The following is a 21,391-nucleotide window of genomic DNA, read 5'->3' as shown; positions in this document are numbered from 1 at the left end:
TGATAGGGGATTCCATAGTAAGGGGAGCAGACAGGAGATTCTGTGGACGTGAAAGAGACTCCCAGATGGTATGTTGCCTCCAGAGTGCTAAGGTCAGGAATGTCTCGGATCAGGTCCACAGCATTCTGAAGGGGGAGGGTGAACAGCCAGAGGTCATGGTGCATATTGGTACCAATGACATGCGTAGGAAAAGAGATGAGGCCCTGAAGAGGGAATATAGGGAGCTAGGTAGGAAGCTGAAAAACAGGATTTCAAGGGTAGTCTCTGGATTGCTGCCTGTGCCACTTGCCAGTGAGGGTAACAATAGGATGATTTGACAGATGAATGCGTGGCTGAGGAATTGGGGCAGGGTTTCAGATTTGTTGATCATTGGGATCTCTTCTGGGGAAGGTATGACCTGTACAAAAGGGACAGGTTACACCTGAATTGGAGGGTGACCAATATTCTTGCAGACAGGTTTGCTAGAACTACTGGGGAGGGTTTAAACTAGTTTGGCAGGGGGATGGAAACCAGAGTGATAGGTCAGAGGTTGGTGCATTTAGTGTACAAGTTGATTCAGAGTGTAGAAAGACAGGAAGGATAGGCAGTTGAAAGGGCAAAATTGCAGTCAGTTGGATGGGCTGAAGTGTGTCTACTTTAATGCGAGAAGTATCAGGAACAAGGGTGATGAACTTAGAGCGTGGGTAAGTATGTGGAACTATGACGTGGTGGCCATTACGGAGACTTGGCTGTCAGAAGGGCTGGAATGGCTGCTGGATATTCCGGGGTTTAGATGCTTCAAAAGGGACAGGGATGGAGGTAAGAGGTGGGGGAGTGACTTTGCTGATTAGGGTCAGTGTCACAGCTATAGAAAGGGAGGATGTCCTGGAGGAATTGTCCACTGAGTCAGTATGGGTGGAAGTCAGAAACAGGAAGGGAGCGATCACTCTATTGGGAGTATTCTACAGACCCCCCAGTAGCAGCAGAGATGCTGAGGAGCATTTTGGGAGGCAGATTTTGGAGAGGTGCAAAAATAACAGGGTTGTTGTCGTGGGTTTCAGATCTCTCGGTGGGAGAGCATTTTGGAGATAGTGACCATAACTCCTTGACCTTTACTATAGCCTTGGAGAGGGATAGGGGCAAAGGATATGGGAAAGTATTTAACTGGGGGAGTGGGAATTATGATGCTATTAGGCAGGAACTTGGGAGCGTAAATTGGGAACAGATATTCTTGGGACAGTGCACAGTGGAAATGTGGAGGTTGTTTAAGGAATACTTGCATGGAGCTCTGAATAAGTTTGTCCCATTGAGGCAGGGTAAGGATGGTAGAGTGAAGGAACTGTGGTTGACAGATGTAGAATATCTTGTCAAGAGGAAGAAAGAAGCTTACCTGAGGTTTTTAAAGCATGGATCTGACAGGGCTCTGGAGAGTCACAAGGTAGCCAGGAGGGAGCTTAAGAATGGACTTAGGAGAGCTAGAAGGGGGCATGAGAAGTCCTTGGTGAGTAGGATCAAAGAAAACCCCAAGGCGTTTTACACATATGTGAAAAATAAGAGGATGACTAGAGTGAGGGTAGGACATCAGGGATAAAAGAGGAAACGTGCCTGGAGTCGGAAGAGGTGGGGGAGGTCCTTAATGAATACTTTGCTTTAGTCTTCACCAGAGAGAGAGACCTTGACGTTTGAGAGGATGGCATACGACAGACTGATACGCTAGGGCACGTCGACGTGAGGAAAGAGGATGTGCTGGAACTTTTGAAAAACATTAGGATAGATAAATCACCAGGGCTGGGCGGGATACATCCAAGGTTATTATGGGAAGCGCCGGAAGAGATTGCTGCACCTTTGGCATGATCTTTGTTCTCACTGGCTACCGGAGTAGTGCCAGATGATTGGAAGGTGGCAAATGTTCCTTTGTTTAAGAAAGGGAGCAGGGATAAACCTGGGAATTACAGAGCAGTGAGTCTTCAGTGGTGGGCAAATTACTGGTGAAGGTTCTTAGAGATAGGATGACAAGGAATATTGAGGCTCTGGTTAGGAAAAAGAAGGAAGCATGGGTCAGGTACAGCCAGCTGGGATCAAGCAAATCCCAGGAGTGTAGGGTTGAAGAAGTGTATTCAAGAAGGAAATCAGAAGGACAAAAAGGGGGCATGAGGTAGCTTTGACCGAGAAGATTAAGGACAATCCAAAGAGATTTTATAACTATATTAAGGGAAAATAGTAACTAGAGAAAATAAGGCCCCACAAAGACCAAAGTGGACATCTTTGTATGGAGCTGCAGGAGACAGGCAAGATCCTCAATGAGTATTTCTCCTCTGTTTTATCCATGGAGAAGGACATGAAGACTTTGGACCTTGAGATAATTAATGGGGAGGTCGGGGATAGTTTGCATTACAGCAGAGGAGGTGTTGGATGTCTTAAAATGTACGAAGGTAGATAACTCTCCAGGGCCTGATCAGGTTTTGTGTGTGGGAGCTCATGTATCTCAAATTTGATTGAGTTTTTTGAAAAGGTAACCAAGAAGGTTAATGAAGGTAGGATGGTAGATGTTGCCTATATTGACTTCAGTAAGGCCTTTGATAAGGTTCCACACGGTGGCTGCTATGGAAAGTTAGATTGTATGGGATTCAGAGTGCTAGCTAATTGGATACACAATTGGCTTGATGGTAGGAAGCAGAGGGTGATGGTGGAAGGTTGTTTTTCAGACTGGAGGCCTATGACTGATGTTCCCCAGAGCTCGGTGCTGGGCCCATTGCTATTTGTCATCTATATCAATGCTTTTATCAGAATGTACAAGGTGTGATTAGTAAATTTGCAGATGACACTGAAAGAGGTGATGTTGTTGACAGTGAAGATGGTTATCAAGATCTACAGAGGGCTCTTGATCAGCTGCGCAAGTGGGCTGAAGAATGGCAAATGGAGTTTAATTTGGATAGGTGTAAGGTGTTGCATTTTGGGAAGAAAAAATAAGGGTAGGACTTTCACAGTGAATGGCAGGGCCCTGGGGAGTGTTGTAGAACAGAGGGACCTAGGATTACAAGTACATGGTTCCCTGAAAGTGGTGTGACAGGTAGACAAGGTGGTGAAGAAGGCTTTTGGCATGCTGGCCTTCAGTCAGGGCACTAAGTATAGAAGCTGTGATGTTATGGTGCAGTTGTGCAAGACTTTGAGTTGATATTTGGCCTATTGTGTTCAGTTTTGGTCACCCTGCTAATAGAAAAGATGCCATTAAGATGGAAGGCGTGCAGAGGAGATTTACAAGGGTGTTGCTGGGACTCGAGGGACTGAGTTATGGAGAGAGGTTGAGCAGGTTGAGACTTTTTTTGTTGGAGTGTAGGAGAATGATCTTGTAGCGGTGTATAAATTATGAGGGGCATAGATGGGGTGAATGCTTACAGTCTTTTTCCCAGGATTGGGGAATCGAGAACTAGAGGGTGTAGGTTTAAAGTGAGAGGGGAGAGATTTAATAGGAACCTGGGGGGTACTTTTTTTACCCAGAGAGTGGTCAGTATATGAAATAAACTGCCAGTGGAAGTGGTTGAGGCAGGTACATTAACAACATTTATAAGGTACATGGATAGGAAAAGTTTAGAGGGATATGGGCCAAACGCAGACAAATTGGAATAGCTGAGATGAAAATTTTGGACAGTGTGGACCAGTTGTTTCTGTGCTCTGAGTCTACGAGTTATGTTTCTATGATCTGCTCTGGATCAATGGAACCTGCAGAGAGTGGTAAATACTACCCAGTCCCTCACAGGCTCATAACATCCCTCCATCCAATCAATCTTCACAGTGTATTGCTCAGGAAGGTTATAGTACTAACAAGGATGCCTGTCACCCTGGCCATTCCTCTTTCTCTCTTCTACCTTCTGAGACAAGATATAGGACAAGTCTGGACACCAGACTCAAGAATAGCTTTCCCCACTGCTTTCCTGGTGATGCTGCCACATTCTCAGTCTCTTAATTCTACCTTTTTTTTGTTATTCTGTTATTGGCACTTTAGCATTTCTTTTTGCACTACTTAAGATTGAACTACTATATTTACACTATTCTGCTGTACTTTGCACCATTCTGGAGTCACGAGATTCTGCAGATGCTGGAATCTGAAGCAACACAATACAAAATGCTAGAGGAACTCAGCAGGTCAGGAAGCATCTATGGAGAGTGAAAAAACAGTTGATGTTTCAGGTCGAGACCCTTCATCAGGACTGGAAAGGAAGAGGGCAGAAGTTGGAATAAGAAGGTCGGGGGAGGAGTACATGCAGGTGACTGGTGAGTCCAGGTGAGAGGGGAAAGGTAGGAGTGTGGGGGAGGGGGAGAAGTAAGAAGCTGAGAGGAGATAGGTAGAAGAGGCAAAGGGCTGAAGAAGAGAAAATCCAGTAGGAGAGGGCAGTGGACCATGGAATAAAGGGAAGGAGGTGGGGAATAGGTAGGCAGTTGAAGTAAAAAGCTGAGAGGTGAATAACTCTCCTTCCCTTTTTTCCATGGTCCACAGCCCTCTTACCAGATTCCTCCTCCTTCAGCCCTTTGCCTCTTCTATTTATTCACCTCTCAGCTTCTTACTTCACCTTCACCTCCTACCTTCCCCTTCTCACCTGGACTCAAACTATCACCTGCCTGCATGTACTCCTCCCCCTCCACCAACTTTCTTATTCCGGCTTCTGCCCTCTTCCTTTCCAGTCCTAATTAAGGGTCTCGACTATTTATTTCTCTCCATGGATGCTGCCTGACCCGCTGTTCCTCCAGCACCTTGTATGGTTTGCGCCATTCTGTAGTTTTGCGCTCATTGCTGTATTTATTATTATATCATGTTTAGTCTGTGCTCCTCACGCGAGAAAGGTGTATATGACAATGAACTAATCTGATCTTTCGATGTCTGTTGACCGGCCAATATTTATCTCGTGATCTGCATCACTAGAAGTAGATTATCTGGTCATTACCACTGCGAGCTTGCTGTGTGTCAATTGGTTGCTATGTTTGTTTCGTTGCAACATTGCCTAAAATGAAAGCCTTTTCCGGGAAGGGATGCGGAAGGGGCTAAAGCAATGCCGGCGCCGGGGACTCCGGCTGTCCCGGAGCGTGCGCGCGGCCGGCTTCGTGGGACGCGCACGTCGGCCGTGCCGATTGTTCTAGTAAAGAAGTGGCGGCGCGGCGAGGGCGCTGAGCGGTCGGACGCGGGCCCGGCTGGCTGTCAAACTCACCCCCACCCCCGCCGCGCCGGGCCGAGCCGAGATGCAGGGCCTGAGTCTGACTCCGCACGTTTACTGGGCGCAGCGGCACAGCGAGCTGTTCCTCAGGGTGGACCTGAGTGATGTGCAGGTGAGGCGGCCGGGTGGGGGAGGGGTCACCGGCGCGCCCCTGATGGGGAGCGCGCACGGGAGGGGCTGCGGACGGAGGGGAGGAGGGAGGGGGCCCCGTGGGGTGACTGGGGCAGGGGGCAGAGGTGCTGAGGCCCGCCCGCCGGCCGATGAGGGGATGGGAGGGCAGACCGTGTGACAGCCGTCGCACCAGGGACGGCGGGAGCTGCTGACAGTCCCTGGGCGAGTCAGCCAGTACTCCTGGTAGAATGCCGTAATCCTATGCTAGTAATGTGAGACAGAATTGCAATGTCAGCTGCATATTGATCCATAACTGGATAAATAATAAATTTTGTTTGATGGCTCTAATGACAGAGAGAGAGAGCAGCTCTGGAAATTCACTGTGTGCACAATTTGTATGTTAGAGGTGGTGATATTTGTAAGGTAGAATTTTTTTGGCAGGTGATGATATGGTATTAAAGAGAATAGGGGTGAATTTGATTAAGAATGGCACATTAATTTTAATCTATGGACAAGGTTCAAGGGTGCCCAGAAGTGATTGTGTGAAAAGAAAGGTATGCTCTGGAGCATCTGGACATTAGACTTCTGGTTATTGACTTCAGCTCTGCCTTCAGTACCATAATTCCAAGCAAACACATCTCCAAACTCCTAGACCTAGGACTCAACACCTCCCTTTGCACTGCATCCTTGACTTCCTGACCAACAGACCACAGTCAGTAAGGATGGGCAGTCATACCTCCGCCATGATTATCCTCAACACTGGTGCCCCCTATTCTACTCCCTATACACTCACAACTGTGGCCGGATTTTGCTCTAACTCCATCTACAAGTTTGCAGATGACACCTCCATAGTGAGCCGAATCTCAAAAAACAATGAGTCGAAATACAGGAAAGAGATAGAGAAGCCTAGTGGTATGTAAGCAAAACAAAAGAGCTGGTCATTGACTTCAGGAAGGAGGGTGTTGCGCATGCTCCTGTTTGTATCAATGGTGATGAGGTCAAGAAGGTTGACAGCTTCAAGTTCCTAGGAGTGAACATCACCAGTAGCCTGTCCTGCTCCAACCACGTAGAGGGCCATTGGCAAGAAAGAGTACCAGCACCTCTACTTTCCCAGGAGGCTAAAGAAATTTGGCGTGTCCACATTGACTATCACCAACTTTTACTGATGCACCATAGAAAGCATCCTATCTGGATGCATCACTGCTTGGTATGGCAATGACAGCTTCTATTCCACTGTTATAAAACTATTGAACAGTCACCTAGTATGATAAGATGGACTCTTGACCTCACAATCTACCACGTTGTGGCCTTGTACCTTATTGTCTACCTGCACTGCAATTTCTCTGTAACTGTAACACTGCAATGAAATGATCTGTATGGATGGTATGCAAAACAAATTTTTTCACTGTACCTCACTACATGTGACGTTAATAAACCAATTTACTGATTTATTGAAAGCTCACTGGAAGTATCTAGTCAGTTTGAAAACTTTGAGAGGCTCTGTCACAGGGCATTTTGCTACATATCTAAACAGTGTTCTGATCTTGTTTATCTCTGATGTGATGATATCTAATTCATGATCTTCCACGTCACTATGGTTTACATTTGTGCGACCTCAAAATGATGTTGAGCAACACATGAAAAGCTGCAGCAACTCAGTGGGTCAGGCAGTCAAGGCTTCGAGTCGAGACCCTTCATCTGGGCCGTCCAGCTGAAGGGTCTCAACCTGAAAAGTCAACTGTCCATTTCCCTCCATTGATGCTGCGTGACCCACCGAGTTCCTCCAGCTCTTCATGCATTGCTCCAGATTCCAGATCTGCATTGTCTTGTGTCTCAAAAAGATGTTGATATATTGTGAAGGATTTGGAGCAGTGAAAAGTTATTAGCCCAGACATCAGTAGGAGAAATGTTGAGTTGAAATGGTGTGGAAAGCACAGCTGAAATTTATTGTTTTAAAACAAAACCCATGTGAACATGTAATGGGTTGGATACAGGAATAGGTAGCTGGGATTGGAACCACTGCTTGTGTGGAGGTTATCACTAATGTGGACAGTTTTGGCTCGGCTGCCTGCTTCCATGCTGCAACATTTTAATAATAAAATGCTATTTGGTCTCATTGTGAAATTTTATACAGTTTTAATCTTATAAGTATGATTTTTGGTTAAATGAACAAACTGACATTGTATATTTTCTGTTTTTGCAAAACTAGAATTAGGGGACAATTCTAACAGAGAGCAGTTGTAAACTGGCTGTGAGAAATTTAAGTGAATTTTGTCTTTTGTTTAATAGGCATAAATGTATTTTGAGATAGTTAGTACCGAGAACATAGAACAGTATAATGAACAGAGAACAGGACAGGCCATTTGGCCCACAATGTTTTGTCGATCTTGATGCTGATTTATACTACATGTCATTGTCCTCCTGTGCATCATCCATATCCCTCCTTTTGCTTCATATTCATGTCTATCTAAAAGCCTCTTAAACTCCATCGAACTGCCTGATTCCACTACTACCCCTGATAACCCATTCCAGGCACCTACCACTCTCTGCATAAAAATAAAAAAACTTGACCTTTGTATCACCTTTAAACTTTTCTCCCCCTCCCAAACCTTACAAGCATTCCTCTGGGGTTTGATATTTCTACCCTGGGGAACAGATTCTGACTGTTTATACTATTTATGCCTCTCATAATTTTAAAAACTTCCTATCAGGTCTCCCCTCAGCTTCCGACGCTCTAAAGAGAACAACTCAAGTTTGTCCAACCTGTCCTTATAGCTCATATCCTCTAATCCAGGCAGAATCCTGGTAAACCGCTTCTGCGCCTTTTTTCAGTCTCCACATCCCTGCTATTATGGGGTAACCAGAACTACACACAATACTCCAAGTGTGGCCTGACTAAAGTTTTATAAAGCTGCAGCATGACTTCCTTACTCTTATACTCAAAACCCCTACCAATGAAGGCAAGCATTCCATATGCCTTCTTTACCACCTTATCCACTTGCATAGCCACTTTCTGTGAACTATGGACCTGGACCCTAGTATCCCTCTGTACCTCAATGCTGTTAATGGGCCTACCATCAACTGTATTCTTTCTCCTTTCATTTGACCTCCCAAAGCGCAACACCTCACACTTGCCAGGATTAAATGCCATCTGCCACTTCTTGCCCATATCTGCAACTAATCCATATCCTGCTGTATTCTTTGATACTCCTTTACACTATCCACAACTTCAACCTAGGTGGAGCTACAATCTGTTCAGGTCTCTATTAGATATCATTAGTGATGTGAGTGTTTAGACCATAAGACATAGGAGCGGAATTGGGCTATTTGGCCCATTGAGTCTGCTCTGCCATTCAGTTATGGCTGATTTATTTTTCCTTCTCAACCCCCATTCTCCTGCCTTCTCCCTGTAACCTTTGACGCCCTTACTAATCAAGAACCTATCAACCTGTGCTTTAAATATACTCAATGACTTGGCCTCCACAGCTGTCTGTGGCAATGTATTCCACAGATTCACCAACCTCTGGCTAAAGAAATTCCTCCTCATCTCAGTTCTAAAGGGATGTCCTCTTATACTGAGGTCGTGCCCTCTGGTCCTAGACTCTCCCACTACTGGAAACATCCTCTCCACATCCACTTTATCCAGGCCTTTCAATATTCGGTAGATTTCAATGAGATTCTGCCCTCCCACCCCCATATTCTTCTAAACTCCAGCTAGTACAGGCCCAGGGCCATCAAACGCTCCTCATATGTTAACCACTTCACCCCCGGGATCATTCTCATAAACCTCCTCTGGACCCTCTCCAATGCCAGCACATCCTTCCTTAGATAAAGGGCCCAAAACTGCTCACAATACTCCAAATATGGTCTCACCAATGCCTTATAAAACCTCAGCATTAAATCATTGCTTTTATGTATATTTCTAGTCCTCTTGAAATGAATGCTAATGTTGCATTTGCTTTCCTTACTACTGACTCAACCTGCAATTTAACCTTTAGGGAATCCTACACTAGGACTCCCAAGTCCCTTTGCACCTCCGATTTCTGAATTCGCTCCCTGTTTGGAAAATAGTTTACACCTTTATTTCTTCTACCAAAGTGTTTCACCGTACACTTCCCTACGCTGTATTCCATCTGCCACTACTTATTTGCCCATTCTCTCAACCTGTCCAAGTCCTTCCACAGACTCCCTGCTTCCTCAACACTATCCGTCCCTCTACCTATTTTTGTATCATCCCCAAACTTGGCCATAAAGCCATCAATTCCATCATCCAGATCATTAACATATAATGTGATAAGTAATGGACCCATCACTGACCCCTGAGGAACACCACTAGTCACTGGCAGCCAACCAGAAAAGGCCCCCTTTTATTCCCACTCTTTGCCTTCTGCCAGTCAGCTAATCTTCTCTCCATGCTAGAACCTTTCCTTTAATAGCATGGGCTTCTATCTTGTTTAGCACCTCACGTGCGGCACCTTGTTAAAGACTATCTGAAAATCCAAGTAAACAACATCCACCTACTGTCCTTTGTCTATCCTGCCTTTTACTTAGTCGGAAAAAAATTCCAACAGATTTGTCAGGCAAGATCTCCCCTTAAGGAAACAATGGTGACTTTGGCCTACTTTATCATGTGATTCCAAGTACCCTGAAACCTCATCCTTAATGGACTCTTAAAATTTTACCAACCACTGAAGTCGGGCTAACTGGCCTATAATTTCCTGTCTTTTGCCTCCCTCCCTTCTTAAAGAATGAAGTGACATTAGCAATTTTCCAGACCTCTGGAACCATCCCTGACTCTACTGATTCTTGAAAGATCACTACTAATGCCTCCACAGTCTCTTCAGCTACCTCTTTCAGAACTCTGGGGTGTATCCATCCAGTCTAGATGACTTATCTGCTTTCAGACCTTCTCAGTTTCCCAAGCACCTTCTCCTTAGTAATAGTGACTACACTCACTTTCTGGCATGCTGCTGGTGTATTCCACGGTGAATACTGGCTCAAAATACATATTCAGTTCATCTGCTATTTCTTTGTTCCCCATTACTACTTCTCCAGCATCATTTTCCAGCGGTCCAATGTCCACTCTTGCCTCTTTTTTACTTTTTATATATCTGAAAAAACTTTCGGTATATTTTTATTATTGGCTAGCTACATTCATATTTCATCTTTTCTCCCCTTATTGCTTTTTTAGTAGCCTTCTGTTGGTTTTTAAAAGCTTCCCAATCCTCTAGCTTCCCACTAATTTTTGCAATATTGTATGCTCTCTCTTGTTTTTATGCTGTCTTTGACTTCCCTTGTCAGCCACAGTTGCCTCATCCTCCCTTTAGAATGCTGCTGCTTCTTTGGGATGAACTGATCCTGCATCTTCTGAATTACTGCCAGAAACTCCTGCCATTGCTGCTCTACAGTCACCCCTGGTAGGGTCCCCTTCCAATCAGCTCCCCTCTCATGCTTTTGTAGTTATCTTTACTCAACTATAATATTGATACACCTAATTTTAGCTTCTCTCTCTCTCAAACTGCAGGGTGAATTCTATCATATTATGATCACTGCCTCCTAAGGGTTCCTTTACATTAAGCTCCCTAATCAAATCTGGTTCATTGCACAACACCAAATGCAGAATTGCCTTTTCTCTAGTGGGTTCGACCACAAGCTGCTCTAAAAAGCCATCCATAGGCATTGTACAAATTCCTTCTCTTGGGATCCAGTGCCAACCTGATTTTCCCAGTCTACCTACATATTGAAGTCCCCCATGACCACTGTAACATTGCCTTTCTTGCATGCTTTTGTAATTTGTACCCCACATCGTGGCTACTATTCGGAGGCCTGTATACAACTCCCAAATTCTCTACTTTTAAGATGAGAATAGTTTGTAACAGAAATGTACATTTGTTGCATTTATATAAATCAACCTGAGTAAGTTCTTGCTATCCAAATAAAACTGAGGATGTCTTGCATATCTGCTGCTTTATCATAGCTCATTTACATATGGAGTTGGATAACAGGTGGAAGTGATGGAGTTAAAAGTTAATATTGTGGGCTGAGATTGTGAACTGTCTGGTATGATTGAGGGTTTTGGGTTCCCGTTTCTTGGCACCTTGCTGGATTCTGAAGTTCACCAGACAATGAAGTTCAGTGGGAGGTGTTTTGGCTGAAGATTTGTTAGTTATCAAAATCTGTTTTCCGTTATATTATTGCAATCTGAACCTACTTGAGGACAAAACAAATAAGTAAAGCTTATTTTAATGTGCACTCTGACAGTTTCTGATACGTCAGAGATTCATATTGTAGCTGAGCTTCTGAAAACAAATTGCTGTATGTAAAATTATCCACAAGGCTATGCGATCAGGCAATGTTTTGAATTACTTTTTTAGAAATACTTTTAGTACACATATCTTGATTGCGTTAATGATAATCACACAGTTTGATTCAGTATCTCTGAAAACATTTTATTTCAGAGTATCTGGTCCACTACTTAAATGAAAAAGAATGACTTAAAAGTGAGAGAATCACTTGATAATTGTGAGTCCCATTTCTCAGCACTCGGCCTGTAGCTTCTGTGTCACGGTGTTTCAAATGCTCATCCAAATAAATGTTATTAGAGTCTCTGCCTCCATCATTCCTTGGGTCAGTGTGTTCTAGATTCTAGCAACCCTCTAGGCAGGAAAAAACTTCAAATCTAATACTTTTTACCTTAAAACAGATATGCTCTGGTTATGGACACCACTGCTAAGGGAAAAGGTTTTTCACTATCTACCCTATCTGTCCTCAATTTTGTGTACCTCCATTATGTCCTCCTTCAGCCTCCTCTGCTTCAAAGAAAATAAACACAGCCTGTGCAGTCTCTCCTCATGGGTGAAGCTGATGAGTATCCAATTCCCGAATGACATCTTCTGCTTCCTCTCTGGTGCAATAACATCCTTCCTAGAGAAATCTTCCCATAGTATGGTAATCAGAACGGCACACAGTAATCCAGCTGTGGCCTAGCTAATATTTATATAATCCTAGTATAATCTCTCAGTTTTTAAGTTTTAAATTCTGTGCTCCAGCTAATGAAGGCAAATATCCTGTATGTCGTCTTAACCAGCTTGTCTATCTATACTGCTGCTTTTGTGGTTCCTTGCATATGAACACCAAGGTTCCTCTGTTCCTTGGTACTTCCTTTATGTATATTCTAGCCATATTAATCCTCCCAAAATGCATCACATCACACTTTGCAGGATTAAATTCTATCTACCATTTTTATGTTGATCTACCAACTATTCAATGTCATTTTATAGTTAAGACTTTCTTCCGCAGTATCAACAACTTCATCAATCTTAATGTTGTCTGCAAACCTAATCATATTTCCTACATTCACATCCAGATTAGTAATTTGTATAACAAACAGCAGGGGTCCCAACACCAATTCCTGCAGTGCAACACTGGTCAGCACAAAAAACAACTCAAGATTTGCCCTCTGCCTTCTAATGCAAAGCCAGGATTGGATCCAATTTGCCCCAGATCCCATGGGATCTTTCTGGACCAGTCTCTCCTGCAGGAACTTGTCAAAGCCTTATTGAAGTCCATGCATGATAACCACAGTACCCTGAAAGACACATGGGAACAGTGATCAGTTTCTTGTTAAATGCAAAAGAAACTTAAATCTGCTCATTACTGTCTGTGCCTCTTAAGACAAAGCAAAAATTTAAAAGATTACGAACAAAGGTGTTTACCATAAGCAGCTTCAGAGCAAAAGCAAAACATCATGGATCCTGGAAATGTGAAATAGAAACAGGAAAAAAATGGAAATACTCATCAGGTTTGGTGATAGGTTTTGAATCAAAACATGAAGCACATCAGTCTTCACAGATGCTGGCTGATCTGAGTACTTCCTGTATTTTTATTTCAGCCTACCTGATGGGATTCAGATGGGGGGGGTGGTGGGGGGGGTTTGTGGAGGTGACTAGTTTTTCAAGTGGCGCCTGATCCTGGTGCATCTATTTTCTGAAGGTTACAGTACAATATTGGTTCCATGAGGGAAAGAGTTGACTCAGTCTGTGAATTTCCACAATCTTTTGTGTCCACTTGCCAATTCCAGGTGAAGGTGTTGGAAATACTGGAGAAGCAAGGCATAAAGTCCAAGCTACTGTGATTCAGAAACTATTTGATTCATATTAAACTTGTACATTCAAGGCTAGTGGAGGGATGTTGTTGTGGATCAGTTTCAGTGCATTGAAGCTGGGGATGTTCCATGCACAGGTGGTATCTATTAGGAACATTAGAACAGTACAGTACAGGAACAGGCCCTTTGGCCAACAATGTTGTGTTGAACCAATTATATTAGTAATAAAATGCCCAATTAAATTAATCCCTCTGTCCATATCCTACCATTTCCCCCCATTCATGTGCCTATCTAAGAGTTTCTTGAATGCCCCTATTGTATTTGCGTCCACCATCACCCCAGCCAGTGCATTCCAGGCACACACCACTGTGTTTTTTAAAAAACTTGCCTTGTACATCTCCTTAGAACTTGCCCCCTATCACCTTAAATGCATGCCCTCTGGTATGAAACATTTCAACCCTGGGGAAAAGATACTGGCTGTCTACTTTATCTATGCCTCTCAAAATCTTTTAAACCTCAATCAGATCTCACCTCACCACCCCCCCCTCCCCAGCCTCTGCTGCTCTAAAGTGAACAACCCAAGTTCCCAAGTTTGTCCAACCTATCCTCGTAACACATGCCTGTAATCTAGGCAACATCTTGGTAAACCTCTTCTGCACCCTCTACATCCTTTCTGTAATGGGGCAACCAGAACTGAATGCAATACTCCAGATGTGGCCTAACTAAAGTTTTATAAAGCTGCAGCATAACTTCCTGACTCTTGAACTCAATGCCTCGACTAATGAAGGCAAGTATGCTATATGCTGCCTTTACCACCCTATCAACCTGTGTAGCCATTTTCAGGGAATTATGAACTTGGACCCCAAGATCCCTCTGCTCATCAACACCATTAAGGGTCTTGCCATTAACAGTGTACTGTCTCTTTACATTTGATCTCCCAAGGTGCAACACTTCACATCTGGCCAGGTTGAACTCCACCCTTATCTGCAACTGATCTATATCCCGCTATATCCTTTGCTAGTCTTCTACACTATCCACAACACCACTAATCTTAGTATTATCTGTAAACTTACTAACCTCCATACACATTTTCATCCAGGTCATTTATATAATCACAAACAGGATGAGGATCGCTAACTCCTCAGAAGGGAAGGAGTGTTGCATAGATCACTCTGTATTGCATATGAGTGTAGGTGCATCCAATTTGAAGTTGACCAGATTCTTTAATAAAAAGATTGGAAAAGAAAGAAATGTAGAGGTACCTTTAATTTTCAAATTAATAAACATAACAGTAGTAATTATACAGAGGTCAGGATTACAATAACAGTTAACGTATACAGACACAGTAAAATGTGTAATCTGAACCTCCCAATCTCTTGATAATTAAGCATGAAAAAGATGAAAAAAGTAATTTGATTATATGAAAAAACCCAAACCAAAAAAAACAAACCAAATAGTAATAATAAACAAAAACTAACCAAAAGCTGGGCTGTCGTATTTCATTGGTTAAAAGCACTATTATGTCATTAACTCTGCTCCTCTATATTCAAATAGAAAGTTATCAAAAAGGATTCTGAAAAGGTCAGCTTACATCATATGAAAATGCTGAATAAATGGGCTCCAAGTTTCTTCAAATTTAACTGAAGGCTCAGTAGTACCACTCCTAATTTTTTTCTAAGTTCAGTCATGTTATAGTTTGGGAAAACCATTGGAATGTAGTAGGGGGTTTAGGATCTTTCCATTTAAATAGAATGACTCTCCCTCTACATTTCTGTATGTTTCCTTCATCATCTGGCCTAGATGTGACTTTTCTAGAATCAATGATTTCAAACAATTGATGTGTGAGTGCTTTCTAATTATTTGCCAGCACTTGAATTGTGGGAGGCTGGATAAGTAAGTTAATTTTTTTTTAAACTCTGGTGGTTAAATGATGAAAGCAATGTTAAAGGATGGCAGTAATAATTATCATATGAAAGATTTACTTTTGACTTCAGGCACAGCCCTAATTTCCCATTTTTCATTCTGTTCTGAATTAAATGGATTCTGCTGTTTGGAATAGAACATAGAAGAGTGCAGTACAGGAACAGGCCCCTTGGCCCATGATGTCTGTGCCGACGATGCCACCAAACTAAACTACTCCCATCTGCCTGCATGTGGTCCATATCCTTCCATTCCCTGCCTGTTAATATGCCTGTCTGAGTCCCACTTGAACACTGCTATGGTATCTGTGTTCACCACCTCCCCAGTACAATATTCCAGGCACCTACAACTGCCTATATAATGAAAAAAAACTTGTAAATCTCCAATAAACTTTCCCCCACTCACCTTAAACCTATGCCCTCTGGTATTTGACATTTCTGCCCTGGGAAAAAGACTATTTACCCTATCTATGCCTCTTGAAATTTTATATACTTTCATTTCACTCCTCAGCCTCCAATGCTAGAGAGAAAATGATCCAAGTTTGACCAAACTCTCCTTATAGCTAATGCTAATCCAGGCAACATCCTGGTGAACCTCTTCTGTACCTTCTCCATAGCCTCCATATCCTTCCTGTAGAGAGGCAACAAGAACTGCACACAAAACTCCAAATGTGGCCTAACTAAAGTTTTGTACAGCTGCAACATGACTTCCCAACTGATGAACGCAAGTAATCTGTACGTTGCCTTCACCATCCTAACCACTTGTGTTGCTATTTTTAGGGAGCTATGGACTTGCACCCCAAGATTCCATTGTATATCAATGCTACTAAGAGTCCTGCCATTCACTGTATACTCTTACATTTGACCTCCCAAAGTGCAACACCTCACCCTTGTCAGGATTAAATCCCATTTAATAGGAATAGATAAGTACATGGAGGGGGGTGGGGTTTAGAGGGATTATGGGCCGAACACAGGAAATTGGAACCAGCTGAGTGGGACTGTCGTTGGCATGGACTTGTTGGGCCGAAGGGCCTATATCCATGCTGTATTGCTCTGACTCTTTAATCAATTGTACCACCCAATCAGGTTTGACAGTTGTCTCCACCAAAAAAAATGACAAACTCACTCTATAAGAGGGACTCATTTTGAGAAAGTGTGTTTTAAAAATTAAATACTTGTATATGTAGATTCTGTTTAACTTCCTCTGAGCTGCCTTTGCACCCCATTCTCCTGCTTCCTACCTTCCCCTTAAGATACGAATATGGAATGTAGGTACCTTATAATGGCATTGTTGAATTTATTCTGAATCATTAGGACGTTGCTTGATCCTTGTCTTATTTGAATAATGATCACTTTAGACACTTGTTTGGCCACTTGCACAATTCCTTGAATAATTTATAAAATTTGAGAATTTTATAGCACATTTGCTTTTTGTAAAACTGCAAACAGCAGTAAATCTTACAAAATACCATCCATTTAATTGCTTTCTCTGTCAACAGAAACCTGACATCAAGATCACTGAAAACACCCTCTTCTTCAGAGGTAAGATTTTAATGTCTGAGTGGACTCCTTCTGTGCTGTAACAATTTCATGATAATGCATCTGCAAGTACACTTCATTTTCTTTTAGTAGAAGTCAAAATCATTGCTAAATTCCTGGTGGTATAAAAGTGCACCTTCACTCCTTGCTGGGCAGTGTATGTTTCAATCATGCTGATCATTAACTTGCTGAGAGGACCTTGTTATACACACACAAATGGCTGAAGTACTTTCAAGATAAAAAAAACATTAGCTTCAGAAATAATAGTGATTAAAATATGCCTGGCCTAATACTTCAGTTGAAAGAGTTTGGCAATGCAGTTGAGTGGGCCACAAATATGATTCAGTGCCCATGCCAAACAAGCCTGTACACTGTCATTTTTATGCAATTCATTTAATGTTATTCTTAAAAATCAAACAATATAAGTTGAGAAGCAGAGGTAGTTGGAGCTGTTCAGTACAGGCTGAGAAACCTGGAACATGGTAATTATGCCTTGGTAGTGACAGCTTTATAAAGTCGTTTTAACGTTAATTTATGATAAATGTTGACATAGGAATTTATAATGGGAAGAGTTTGCATATGTAACAATAAGAGTTTGTAGGGAAATGCATGCAATAAGAGTTTTTAGGAAAATACATGCAAATGTAATGTTTTTGGTATAGGTTATGAAAAGTAATATATTATCTTAGCTGGAATATAATTACTGGACTTCTTCCAAAAACTGTTACCTTTGTGAAGCAATAGTTTGTTAAAGTTTACACTTCTTCAGAGGTCATGGGCAGCTTTGTCCTGCTATTAACTTGTGAACCCCAGGAATTGGAATGCGCTGCCTGGGGTGGTGGTAGAGGCAGGTACATTGGTCAGATTCAAGAGATTACTAGGTATGCATATGGAGGAATTTAAGATAGAGGGATATGTGGGAAGAAGGGGTTAGATAGTCTTAGGTGAGGTTTAAAGGTCGGCACAACATTGTGGGCCGAAGGACCTGTATTGTGCTGTACTGTTCTATGTTCTGTGAATATGAGTGTGTAAAGCCTTTCAGTTCCTATTGAGTCATCCATCTAGACAAACCAGTAGTTGGCTCCCTCACCCCCAACACTGCTTCAGTGTGTTCTAAATTATATAAGCCATTCCTAGAAATGTTTGTGGTAAGAAAAGATTCATGAAATTGGTTTATCTTCTAATGGAACATTTTGTGTAAATATTCTTTGTGTAGACAGTTGAGCAAAATTCAGGAATATTTATCCATGCCATCACCAATTGCTTTTTGGCTTACCCCAGTCCTGGTCCAGTGACATGGCATTAATATCTCTCATTTCATTTAAGACTCCTAAATTTGGTAGAAAAACCTTAACCTGAATTCATGCCACTGGTCAAAGATAGGTCTTTTAATTCAACGTGCTATACAATGTGTTGAAACTTTAAGATCATAAAAAGGAATTTGAGCAGAGAGCACATCAATCTAATACAGGTAGATTCTCGGCATCCAGCAGTTGGCATTAGGTTTGTATTTTGTCCGTAAGCTTTGTAATGTGGACAGTCATTTCAATTAACATTATCTTATTAACTCTTGGTAGAGTTAAATTTATCCTGGGTCAAAGTTGAGTTTATTGTCATGTGTACAAGTACATGTACGCACAGGTGCAATGAGAACCTTACTTGCAGCAGCATCACAGGCACATCACATCATGTACACAGCATTCAGAAAAACAAACATAAATTATTCACAATTTTTAACAAGAAAGAATGCAGTTAGAACAAAAAGAAACAATGGGAGTGGGAAGAAAATGTGACCTCTAAGCTGCAGTAAATAAGTGCTTTTGGCTCTGTCTCCATAGCAGCACAGCTTTACCAACACACACAGTGTATTAAGTTATCATTACATTTCAAGGGATAAGGGCATGGACTTCCTATGGATAACAAAAACACATACCACTAAGGCCCTCTCCTGTTCACCAAAATGCCGCCGCCCCCCCCCCCCAAATAAACATTAATATGCCTGATAATGTTCTCAAAGTTTGAATACTGATTTGTAAATGTTTAAATACTTAATAGGACATAATATTAGCCAACAAACCAGTTCTGTTGAGAGTATTGATGCTTACAAATAGTGATTTGATTTTAAAATCAAGATGTAGCTGTGCAAAACGCTCTTAGAACAGTGCACAGCAGGGAACCACTCGACACAAGTGGTTTGGAAACTGGTCATCCTATTTATACAGACAATCATTGTTTCCTCAGTGTACATGTACATAGTTGTATTTGTTTGTAAAAAGTCAAGATGGTGTCTTGCACCGGCCTTGTGAATGTGTAGGTCTGAGAAGAGCAAATTGGTGGATAAGGATTCCATGTAGTTAAGGAAGATGAGATGCTTGCTGGTCCCTGTCCTACAAAGGATGATATATTCCTTTACATACTGAGTACCGAGGAAATATAAATCAATGGAGTTTCACAACAGTCCATTTTTAGAGGCACTGGTTGGATAGTATGCCCATCAGGTGGTTGTGTAAACAAGCTAAAATCCAGTCAGTAGAAGAACAGTGGCAGATAATCAAACAGCTGGTCTACAATGCTCAGAAAGAGTTTATCACTATCAAAAAGAAGGATTCTGTGAGAAAAAGGAGGGTTGCAGAAGATTGGAAAACAGCCGATCTGACTCCGTTGTTCAGAAATGGAGAAAGGCAAAAGACAGGGAACTACAGGTGGTGGAAAATAGTTAAATGTTTAGGAAAGCTGAATATAATTAAACCTTGTCAACATGGTTTTATGAAAGGTAAATTTGCTCAAATTGAGGATATAACTAGGGAGAGCTCATAGAGGAGAACCTGTAGGTATAATGTACTTAAATTTTCAAATCCTTTCCACAAGTTATCAGTTCCCAAAAACATCCCTATTTGCTTGTTCTATCTTCTGGATTTCTCACAGTGGGATAATTCAGCTGTAATGCTGTCTCAGCTATACTGACCAGGTGTCAATTACATGACCTTCCTTCACTGTGCTGCTTTGTTCTGTGGATCCCAACATCTCTTCCTAGCCAGCAGTGTGTCCTCCTAGAGCCTGGCTGCTAAAGTCCTTTTCAGACTGTAAGGAGGTAAATGGTGGGGTACAACAGTGATGTTCTTGGCCAACAATTGTTCACTATTTACACTAATGACCTGGAGGAAGAAACAGTATGTAAGGTTTCCAGATTTGCCGATGATACGAAAATAGTTAGAAAGGCATGTTATGATAAGGAGACTATGATTCTGCAATGGGATGAAGATAGATCGAATCAGTAAGCAAAAGACTAGCAAATGGAGTTTACTGTGGGGAAGTGTGAGATCAAGCACTTCAGTAAGTGAAATCAAAAGGCAGATTACTATCTAAATGGAGAGGGACTGAAAGTGAGTGAAGTATGGAGGGATCCAAGTGTTCAAGTGCATGAATCACAAAAGGCAGGTTCAAGTATTTAAGAAGGCAAGTGGCATTTTGGCCTTCAATGCAAAGGGTTGGAGTTTTAAAAATAGAGAAATTTTGTTATAATTGTATAGTGAATTGTTAGACCTGATCTGAAATCGTTGTGGGTAACTTCAACTTCCCCCAATATAGACTGGGACCTCCTTAATCAAGCGGTTTAGACAAGGCAGAATTTGTTGGGTGCATCCAGGAGGGTTTCTTAAATCAGTTTGTGGATAGGCCAACTAAAGGATGGGCCATACTGGATCTGGTGTTGGGAAATGAGCCTGGCCAGGTGACTGACCTTTCAGTAGGGGAACATTTAGGAAACAGTGATCACAACTCCTTAAGTTTTAAGATAGCTATGAATAAGTATGAACCATGGGGGAGAGTATTAAATTGGGGTGGGGCAAATAACAGGACTATTAAATAGGAACTAGGGACAGTTAATTGGGAACAGCTGTTTATGGGCAAGTCCACGCCTGGCGTGTGGAGGGTGTTTAAAGACAACTGCGCAGAACACAGGAGTGGTATGTTCCAGTTAGAAGGAAGGACGAGGACGACAAGGTAAGGGAATCTTGGATTACGAGAGAGGTGGTGAATTTAGTCAAGAAGAAAAAGTGTATGTTAAGGTTTAAGAAGTTAAAATCAAACAGCAATTGGGAGGAATCATGAAAAGTCATTGCCAAATAGGATTAAAGAGAATTCCAAGACATTGTATACATACATTTGGAGCAAGAGGATAACTCAGGAGAGGGTAGGACTACTCAAGGATAAAGGAGGGAACATGATTAGAGGCAGAGTTTGTGGGTGAAGTCCTAAAATGAGTACTTTGCATTGGTACTTACCAAGGAGAAGGACGTGGAGGATAGCGAGTTCAGTATGGAGCATGCTAATATACCAGGGCATTTTGAGATAGAGGTAGTGTTGGGTCTCTTCGAAGAACGTTAAGGTGGATAAGTCTCAAGGGCCTGATGGGATATACCCCAAGCTAATGACAGAGGCATGAGATGAGATTGTTGGGGCCATCACCAAGATCTTTGTGGGCTCTCTAACCTCAGGCGAAGCCCTGGAGAACTGGTGAGTAGCTAATGTCC

At 42.2% G+C, this 21,391-nt stretch overlaps 1 protein-coding gene across 1 annotated transcript in view; it reads left to right on the top strand.

Annotated features, from left to right (window-relative positions):
- Window positions 1-4,961: 4,961 nt before the first annotated feature.
- Window positions 4,962-21,391, top strand: part of hacd3 (3-hydroxyacyl-CoA dehydratase 3) — a 60,440-nt gene continuing 44,010 nt past the window's right edge. Inside the window, exons 1-2 of the mRNA XM_052040181.1 lie at window positions 4,962-5,298; window positions 16,820-16,862. Of these exons, the coding sequence (XP_051896141.1) occupies window positions 5,212-5,298; window positions 16,820-16,862 (130 nt within the window). The 5' untranslated portion in view covers window positions 4,962-5,211. The remainder of the gene's footprint in view (window positions 5,299-16,819; window positions 16,863-21,391) is intronic.

Source organism: Pristis pectinata, chromosome 28, assembly GCF_009764475.1.
Source record: "Pristis pectinata isolate sPriPec2 chromosome 28, sPriPec2.1.pri, whole genome shotgun sequence".
NCBI classification, from domain to species: domain Eukaryota; kingdom Metazoa; phylum Chordata; class Chondrichthyes; order Rhinopristiformes; family Pristidae; genus Pristis; species Pristis pectinata.
The sequence above is the reverse complement of the archived record's forward strand: the minus strand, read 5'-3'. Positions and strand labels throughout refer to the sequence as shown.